Source organism: Trypanosoma grayi, assembly GCF_000691245.1.
Source record: "Trypanosoma grayi strain ANR4 Tgr_599_V1, whole genome shotgun sequence".
In the NCBI taxonomy this organism is placed as follows: Eukaryota; Euglenozoa; class Kinetoplastea; order Trypanosomatida; family Trypanosomatidae; genus Trypanosoma; species Trypanosoma grayi.
This window is the reverse complement of record NW_008826218.1, coordinates 1-10,033: the sequence shown is the minus strand read 5'-3', so window position 1 is coordinate 10,033 and position 10,033 is coordinate 1. Positions and strand designations below refer to the sequence as shown.

General features: G+C 58.9%; 1 protein-coding gene across 1 annotated transcript; it reads left to right on the top strand.

Moving 5' to 3' along the window:
* Positions 1-481: 481 nt before the first annotated feature.
* Positions 482-9,994, top strand: DQ04_05991000 (hypothetical protein; the record flags this gene model as incomplete). The annotated part of the gene is made up of 1 exon (XM_009314482.1): positions 482-9,994. One exon carries the CDS (start codon positions 482-484, stop codon positions 9,992-9,994), a length of 9,513 nt encoding a protein of 3,170 aa, XP_009312757.1.
* Between the last annotated feature and the right edge of the window lie 39 nt (positions 9,995-10,033).

Genomic DNA, 10,033 nt, shown 5'->3' with positions numbered 1-10,033 from the left:
CATGCGTATCGTCTGTCGGTGCGCTGCTCTGCAGAAGTCTGTGGTGTCTCTGCCTTGTTGGGGTGGGTGCACGAAGTGTGTCTTGTGTACGTGTCTGTCTTTCTTTCCTCGTGCTTTGGCCCAAATTGTGTTGGCGTGCGTGCCCTTCCGCTAGCTGCAGGAGTGGCGTTGGGTATAGTTCCCATACATAGTACACAGTAGTTACAATTGCGCCTGGACGCGAGGGAGAGAAACAGCAGTGCGTGTGCGTGTCCTTCTCTCCCTGACACACAAGTACGCACACATATCGCTTATCGTTTTATATTTCGAGCTCGTAACACACACACACACAAACAAACACACTCAGAGAGAAACAGAGGGGTGGGAGAGAGAGAGGCCAATATTCACAGAAAAGGGGTCTGTGTAGTATCTCGCCGCGGTTTAATTACCGTTTCTCTGCATTCACCTTGCCCCTGTGCTCTTTGTGCGTGTTGTGCAGCGTATGCGGGGTGCCGCCACGACCGCACGGCCGCAGGTGCACCATACGAGGCGCCGGGAGGAAGATGCGCCGACGCCGTCAATCGGCAGCAGTCGAGGCGCGCCACTGCGCGGTAAGCTGCTCGTCCCACACGTGGTGGTGCGGTGCCGCCCGCTCACAGGGGAAGAATGCCGCATCTTCACATTTCGGCCGCATACAGAAGAGATAGCAAGCAGCACCAGTACCAGCGACCTGAAGGTGATGTATCCCGTCGCCATCCGCACTGTGGCGTCTCGAGACACGGAGAAGGGCGGTGTGGCGATGAAGGTAACAGGTTTCACAGCCAACGGTGTCCCATACACGCGGCAGTTTCCGCATGTATTTGATTCCGTGTTTATGCCACAGACAGTGAAGTGTTTCACACGGCTGCGCAAGCATTGGGAGCCGCCAGCTGGTGCGTCTAACCCTGGCTCTCCGCGAAAGGCGGCCGTGGAGGGTGAAGAAGATGCACGTTTCTACACCACTCTGTTTGATTTTGCCGCTGTGGCTGATGTCGATTCGGAACTGGCGGTGCAGGTGTTGCGGAACGCCACATGTCACAAGATGAGGTTCTACACCGTACCACAGCAGCAGGGGTCCGAAGGGGCGCTGCAGTTATTTACCAGGGGCGACGACAAGGACGATGAGGCGGCGGCACTGCAGCGCGATGTGGAGCAACTCTCCTTCATTGACCTCCTTTGTTCACGGAAGTATGCGCAAGCCGGCGAACACCACTCACTGCCTACGCGGCAGCGCAGAAAGCATAATGAAGCTACAGCAGCGATGGAGGCCGACGTGAATTCTCTGCTTGACGCAGATGACAGCAACAGGCTGATTGTGCCGCTCCTCCTCAATGGTTACCACGTCGCAGTTGTTGCCTACGGGCCACCGCGGAGTGGGAAGACACACACGCTGTTTGGCGCGCTCGATCGTACCGCAGAATCCAACAACAGCAGCAACAATAAGAATGATGCGTGTAGGAGCAACACCACAGAGTCGTTTCTCGCGCCCACGAATACCGTAGGGTTAGTCTCACACGTCGTGCGACAGCTGATCGATGGCACACAGCGGCGTGAAAGGAGCGGCGCAGCTGCCGACAGTTCGCATCGCAACAGGGAGGCGGGTGCTTGTGGTGTGGTGCGTGTGGCGTTCCTTGCGTTTCAGGATGACTCGCCCGGTGGCAACACGCCGGAGGGCCACGCCTCGTCGGTGTGCGTGTACGATCTTTGGAATCCCGATTCCTTCGTCACACCGCGATGCACTGTCCGGATTAGTCGCCCAGCGGCGGAAGTAGAACACCCAGATGCGGCTCTCAGCAGCGACTACCTGAACGAGGGCGCTGACGACGATGCCGACAAGGATCATGCTCCTAGCAATGGCAACAGTGCCACGGAGGGGGGGCACGGGTCAGGGGGCCCACTTTTGGTGGAGGGCGCCGTGTGGCTCGACGTGTATACGCAGAACGAGATGGTGTTGCGCCAGCAAAGTGGCATCGAGCACCTCGCTCTCCTCCGTGATAAACTCGGCGTCCTTTCTGTGCACGCTCCACTGCACGTTGCGATGATTGTGCGCACCACGCTTCCCGTGGAAACACAAACGAGCGTTGCCGCTGACGTGGATGCTGTAGGACCCGCACCGCTCCCAGCATCATCAGCAACTGCACCAACGGCTTGCCACGCGGAGTGCATCTTTGTTGAGCTGCAGTGGACACAGAAAGTTGCGGACGGCAGTGCACTCTGTTGTGTTTCCCAACAACAACAACAACTGTCCTCTTCATTGTGCGCGCCCACTGCCCTCTCGCTGCTCTTGGAAGCAGTGCAGCAGGGGTGTGCGAAACTGTTTCTGATTGCAACGATTCTCACCTCACCGCTGCACGCACTCGACACGCTTGACGCACTGCGAACAGCAGTGACATGCAAGTTGTCGTGTTGTCACCCGGTGGAGAAGTTTGTTCCATGCACGCTTAGTCCGGTGGAAGTCATGCGTCGCGAAGCCGCCGCAATTACGGAGGGGCTGGGGACTACATCAGCGCTGAAGAAGGATCACTCTATTCCGAGCAAAAACAGCGACGATGCAGGAGAGGTTCTGCAACAGCGACTTGCCGTTCTCACGTCGTCCATCAAGCAGCTCACTTCGATGGAGGAGCGTCGGGCATCGCAACAGTGCCTTGTTTCGTCATGGTTGCCTGCCGCTCGTACCGCGCGGGAGGCGCTGGTGCGTGACTGGACAAAACCCAGCAGGAGGCCGCGCCTTTCTTTCGCTCTGTCAAACGCGGTGGAGCGTGTAGAGGCAACAGGGGACTCGGCGGCGAGGCTGCAAGGACCTCCAGTGCATTTTCTGCTGCTGCTTCCCCCTGCTGTCACAAGCACACAACACGGCGGGCAGCTGTGGGAAAGGCAGGGAACCACACTGCGGTCCTTGTGTTGTGGCGCACCGCAGCCGATCCCACTGCCGCTCTTTTACGATGCATGCAAAAGCGAGCGCGGTGACGGTTCTCCCTCGTGTGTGTCGCTTCATTTGCGTTTCTCGCCAATAGTGCCGGCGACATGGCCGGGAGTGGTATTCTTGCCGCTGCCAATGGCGTCGGGCGGAACGGAGCACGCGATGGCAGATGACTGGGCACTCGATGTTGACGTCGAAGTCGCAGATGGTCGACTGTTTCTCAGCGCGTCGCTGCGGTGTGGCGATCACGTTGCGGCAGATGCCGCTCCTCCAGTCTATGTCAACGGTGTCTCTGTTCCATGGCAGATGGCGGCAGCGGCGCCACGGCAGTCAACTTTCACAGTAGGACCTGCGTCACGTTGGGTGTCATTGCCGTTTGGTTCACGCATTGTGGTTGGCCCTTACGTCTTTCTTCACTTGGCGCGGGTGGAAGCGCGGCCGCTCGTTTCATCATCGTCTTCACCGTCAGTGGTAATCTGCGAGGTGGAGTTGCTTTCGCGAGATCGGGTGGCGCTGCAGGAATGCAGGTGTCGCCTTGAGTTGTTTGAGTGGCACAAGCAGCAACTACAGCGATTCGTGAGAGTGGGACAAGAGCAACAGCAGCAGCACCATCACGTTGGGCTTCATGAATCACCGCCAAGTGGCCTTGGCGATGAAGTGGGGGCCGCTATGGTCGAGGAAAACAGACAGCGACTCTGGCTGCGCTGGGCCGCAATGGAGCACAATTTACTTCTGGAATATCACGGTCTCCTGGAGGACTGCGCCGTCGTGCGGCGGCGGATTTTTTGGAGGCGAGGAACTGGAGAGAGTGGCCGGGACGGTGTGTCAAGCCGGTCACGCCCACAGTTTCCGCTAAGTTGGATGCCTGCAACGGTGGTGGCGGTGGATAGTGGTGGCGGCAATAGCAATAGCAACAGTTCTTGGCGGTCGCTGCCTTGGCAACTGGATCAGCTGTTGGGGCAGATATTGCTGGGCCTCGAACGGGGTGAAGAAGCATCGCCACAAAGCCAACTTCTCGCATCACGCCAGAGGAACAACAGCAGCAAGAACAACAAGGATAGTGCCGTCGATGATGACAATGAGGAGGATGGAGATCTACTCATGACGACACTCTACATGCGTGCGTGGGAGGAGGTCGCGGCGCTGGTAAAGTCAGCAGCTGGAAGTTCCGTCCCGTGCATCACCGCCACCGCCTCTCCAGCGGGGACGCGTGAGGAGGAATTGGTGGGTGACACCACGGCGCCAGATGCACTGCTAGGCATCACGAGTCCTGAACTCTTGTTGGAGGAGCTCTGCAGCGAGCACGACTCGCTTGACGAGTACCTGAGTGCGCAGTTGGGTGCCAAACCGGCGCTGGTAAATGAGACACAACAAGAGGAAGGAGCAGCGGAACGGCACAATGCGGAATTGCTGCGTGAGAGCCACGAAAAGTTCATTTACCCAAATAACGCAAAAATAGTTCGGCGTATGTTGCAAAACAGCGGGTGTTACTTGCGCTTGTTGCAGCCCACGAGGTCGATGCCGTCAATTGTGGATGCGCTTCTCGGCAACCCCGGCGGCGCCGACGGAAACAGCAGCAACGATGACAACAATAATGATGCAACGGCAAAGCTGCTGCCGTATTCCCCGTCATTGTATGTGGTGCCATGGGTGCAGGATCCGCCGGAAGACGGTGAACACCGTCGCTTCCTCGCCTACCCGGAGGAACGCAAGGCACAGGTGCCTGTTGAACGTCTCACGCTGTGCCACAAGCGGCGTCTGCTGCTGGAGATGCTGAACCACCTGAGGGAGGTGGAGCAGTCGCGGCTATGGAAGCCGAACGGTCCAACGGTACCTTCGCACCAGGTGGAGTGCGAGCGCCTCATGAGTGGCAGCGGCCCCACCTTCCGGGAGGCAATTGACCGTGACATCGTGGCAAAGGTGGAAACAGCGATGGAGAGCAGTGCAGGAGGCGTGAGAGAGGAAGAAGCGCGGTGGGTGGCGAGTACTGCTGTGCCGTTCCAGACCATCAACACACTCTGTGCCTTCACTCATCTGCACCGACTCAAGCGGGTAAAGGCAGGCGTGCTGTCTAGCGAGGAGACCATGTCGTTTCTACCCACAACGGTTGTTATACGCGGTCACTTTTTGTACTACTTTGATGGTGAAGATAGGCCTCGTCTCAGCGATACCGCGAAGGGAGGATGCTACTTGCTGGGAGCGACCATTGTGTGCATTGCAAAGCGCCTGCTTGAGGAGAAGAAGACCGTAGCGCTTTTTGAATCCGCACCGGTTGACGGAGCAACGAGGGAAGAGAATGAAGGAGGTTTGGCAGCAACAGCGGCGGTACTACAGGCAGCTGAAGATTTCAAGAGAAGAATCCCGAACAGCGCTGCCGCGATGGAAGGGAAGTTCATGCCGAATTTTACAACGAGTGGAAAGAACGATGCAGAACAGAGCAGAGTGGAGTGGGAAAGCATGTGTTTGTCTCCGCCCACCGTGAGGTCTGTCTCTTTTATTGAAAACAGCCCCAACGACAAGAATGGTGCAGACCACGACAACACAGACGATATAAACGACCTAAAGTACTTTATTGAGATCATCCCTTCTGTGCCACGTAGTGTCAACAAGAATCATATCTTTGACACCCGTGAGAACCACTTGCTGCTCGGCTTTCGTACACGGGATGTGTGGGCACAGTGGAAAAATTGGCTGATTCTCGCCTCCCTTCCGGTATTGTCGGCTCGCTTGCAGCGGCACTTTGGTCAAGAACGCATTGAAGAGGCTGCTATTGATGTGTACACAGACTTGCAAGTATCGCGCTCAAATGAGAGGCAGCAGCAGAAGCAGCAACAACGACACGAGGGAAAAGCTGCACAAATACCAGAGCCCTGGCGTGACGATTTCTACCACGGCGTTGGGGGGCCTCTTCCGCTGACGGCGTGGGAGTTGCGGTGTGTCCTAGGCGCCCTGGCGGATATGGCTCTGCACCACGCATACGTTCGGGTGACACAGGCGACAACAGCATCCATGTTGGCTACTCTTGGTATCAAGAGCAGCGATGACGCGTCGGGGTCGGAAAGGCTGATAGCTCCGTTTGAATCGTTAGAAGGCTACCCGCGAAGTTTTCTTCGTTCCTACAACCGTCGCAAAAATGATGAGGCTGATGTGGGCCTGAGACGAGCGTTGCGCTGTCTCTTCGACAGTGAAGAGGTGATGGGGCGGCTGGTAAGTGCGTCCCATTCGCCGCACCACAGCTTTGCCGTTCCGGCGGCGGATGGGCGTCGACACCCACCCCTGCAGAGCAGCGATATTGGCGCCCTCGTAGTGCCGTCCGTGGTGCTGCCGCTGAGCTCGATCCCGTTTGCGACGCAACTCCGGGTTGCGTTTGTCACTCATGTTCGCCGAAAAGTCAACAGCAGCACCAGCTGCTGCGACAATGGCGGTGGTAGTGGCGTTGCGCGGAGAGTGGAGTGCGCGTCGTCGGCGCCGCGGCCGCACCGCAACAAGCGCAAGGAACAGGCGGCCTCTGTACAAAGGAAACGAGGGAAACCACGCATGACGAGCACACAGACAGGAAAGGAAATGCGCGGTGAGAGCACTACTTCTGAAGAGGAGGACATCCCGATCAGCTGCAGAATGCCGTTCCGCCACACGAAGTTACTTGATGTGGAACGCATCCATGCACAGAGGTACGCCTCGCACGTGTGGCTGATCGACCACTTCGAGGGCACTATTGCATGTGCGACGAGTGCGCCGGCCGAGGAGAACCCATGTTTGCGTCGCTGCGGCTACATCCGCTCTGCCCTTTATCACGGTTATGAGCTGCTGCATGTGGGCAGGTCAGATGTCTCTAGTGGTGATAATGAGGATGATCATGATCGTGAGGCGGTGGGGGAGCGTACTGAGGCAGGGGGCGGTGCCTTTTTGAGGCCAAAGTATGGAATCACCATTGTATTCTACCGTGAGCAGTACATTTCCTACGACGACTACTTCCTTGACCTGCTGGAACGGGAGCGCTTCATAGAGAATGTCACCGCGCTTCGGCCGACAATGCGCATCTTTGCACCCGCTTTCACCGCCGCGCTGCTGCCACGCGACGACGAGGAGGAGCCGCTGGTGGCGGAGCTGCTCGGCGCCGGGGCAGTTGCGGGTGTCGCACCACCGCCACCACCACCGCCGCCGCCGCCAACGTGTGGGGTGGAGGTGACGCTCCGTGCGGTGACGCCAAGTGCACCGCTCACGCGCGTCGCCAGTTTTTGGTCGGCGGTGCTACGGCAACTGGCGCAGGACGGCGCAATGGTCGAGGAACGGCAGAAGCAACAACAACCACAACAACGTCATCGTCAACACCGTGAGAAGAAGTGGAACGTAAAGATTGACGCGACACGCGTCCACAGCTGTGGGTACACAGCCACGAAGGTACAAGGACTCGCCCCTTTTGCACCCTCGCAAGACACGGGTACAAAAGACGGGCCCGATGCGAAGAACCGTGACGATCGTGCGCTGCTCGAAGCCCTCCTCTCCGGCACCCAGCAGCAGGAGCGTGGACTGGCATTTGCGGAAACGTACAGGGTGAAGCTGGAGGGCGTCTGTGGGCTGCAGATCAGCGGCGACGCAACACTGCCGCTAACGGTGTGGGCCGGCACCGTCAACCTCGATGGTGCTCCAATGGGTAACCCTGCGTCGCTGCGCAAGTGGCTCGACTTACTGTCCCCGTACTGGACCACGACAAGCGGTGCATGTGCAGAGGAGGACTTGGCAGAATGTGCGGAACAGGTGAATGACGCAGAGGACGATGTTGTGCGTTTTTTGGGGGCCCATCACTCAGCGGAGGCTCAACGGCAGCGGCGCAAGCGCTTGAACACTTCGAAACGTGGAAAGCCCAAGACCGATCACAACATTAGCTCTCATGGAGGGAGTGTGGAAACGACGGCGCTGCCGTACGACATCATTGCATTGACGGCACAGGAAGTGTCGTTTCACCGCACGTCGTTGCACTTCACGGGGTTCGTGCAGGCGTGGTTTGAGCAGCACGGGTACGTAGCCGTCGCCATTGCCACACTTGACACGGCGGTGGTGCTCTTTGTGTTTGCCCGGCGGCATGTGGCGTGTCTGTGCGGGGCGGTACGCACGAAGCGGATTCCGCTTGCCTACACCGCACTGCACGGCGGCGAACGCGGTGCAGCCCTGGTGGCTATGGAGGTGGGCCACACGCCCATGTGTTTTGTCGCGCTGTACCTCCCCACGCTTGCATCGCACACAGCGCTGCAGCCGCTCGCGTTGGCGACACAGTGTGCTCTCGTTCAGGACGTGCTCGCCCATATCCCTGGGGGGGTACGTGGCAATTTCTTGCAGCCGGTGCGACCTTACCCAGAAGATGAGAGTGTTGTGAATAATGCCGCAGCAGATGAGTTCGCCGCAGTGTATCGCCTTGCCACGACGGTGGATGGTCTGGAGTACTACGATAACGTCTTTTTGATGGGGTACTGGGGCATGCCCCTGCTGCTTTCTCCGTTTCACCACCAGCTACAACAGGGGAAAGATGGGGCAGTATCATCTGAGGCTGCGACGGTGGAAGAGAAGGGAAAGCAGGAGCAAGAGTTGCGTAAGAGCGGTGGGCAGTCCACATTCCTTGTTGATCTTATTGACCGCTTTAGGTGTGCCGTCGCCGAGGAAGAAGAAGACGTAAAGACACTGGGGGCCACGCACTACTTCAGGCGGCGGAAGAAGAACAGCAGTGGTCGTGGCCTCGCTCCCGCAGTGAATGCGCTGCTGCAGGACCACGACGTGCTGACAGTGCTGCGCAGCGCCTCGTTGCTGTTGTCGCGCAGCTGCGGCGTGCTGGAGGCGCTGCCGCTGTTTCCACCCACCTCCAGTGTGGTACCAGGGACCACACGCTACAGCATGCAGATGCTCCACACCGCGGATCAGGCGAAGGCGGCGGCGGCGGCGAACTCGAAGTTCGAGGAGGAGGCCGCCAACGGGGTTTTTCTTGCGTACCCCTCACGCATTCTGTACACGTGTCGCTCGGGTAATGCGCTGCTCAATGGGCGGGTGACGCCGCGGGTGTACACCAGTGTGCCGCTGCCGCCGCCCAGCGCGAAGATACTTCGCCTGCGCGAGCCGTACCGCCACCTCACCACACGCTACCAACACAAGCTGCTGAAGAAGATACGTAGGCGCGCACAGGCCGCGGCACCGCAGGCGGAGGAGTTGCTGCTCTCGAATCACCTACCTGTTGCTGCTGTCTTTTCTCTGCATGCGCTTCGCCCGTCTGTTGGTGGTGCGTTCTGGGGACGTGAAGAGGCGGCGCAGCCGGGGCCTTCGCAGACATGGCGCCTGCGACTGCGCCGTTTGGTGGTGCAGTTGCCGCAGACAGCGGAACCCATACTGGCACCAGCAGAGGCAACAACAGCGGCAGGGGGAGGGGTGCGGCGCCTCGCCATTGCGATACAGTTCGTGCCGTTCCTCTGTCACCCAGTGCTCATAACTGCGCAGGAGGCACCGTGTGTTGACGGGGTGACTGCTGTGCTGCGCTACCAGCAGGAGCGGCGCACGATCAACACACCGAATGATGGATTGCATCAACACACTTCTCCGGCACCCCCGTTGGCGTGCGTCATTGGCGACTACACGATTGACCCAGCACCGCCGCTGCCACCACCATCACCGCCAGCAGCCGCAGCAACGTCGCCACTACGCTCGAGGATGGCTGGGGAATCTCCGCCCACCGCGGTACTTGCCGACCTCGCACTGCTGCCACACCACGCTGTTCTTCTTGCCCACGCGAAAATGCTTCTCTCCGTGTTTGACTGCAGCAGCGGTGGGGTGGCACGTTTGGTGGGCTCCGCGACGCTGCCGCTTGTGGACATCATGCGCGCCACGGTGAAGCACGCACGCCGGCAAGTACCGGCGCGGCCAGCGAAGGGCGCGTGGACTGCAGCGCAGGACGTGGAGTTGCCGCCGCAGGACCTACCGCTGCACAGTTGCGGGCAGTGCGTGGGCACTATCGTTGTTGCCTGCTCACCGCTCATGTGCACCGGCGCCATCAACTTGGATGATGATCTGTTGTGAGTGAATTCTTCCGTTGGTTTTGTCTGTGTGTGTGTGTGT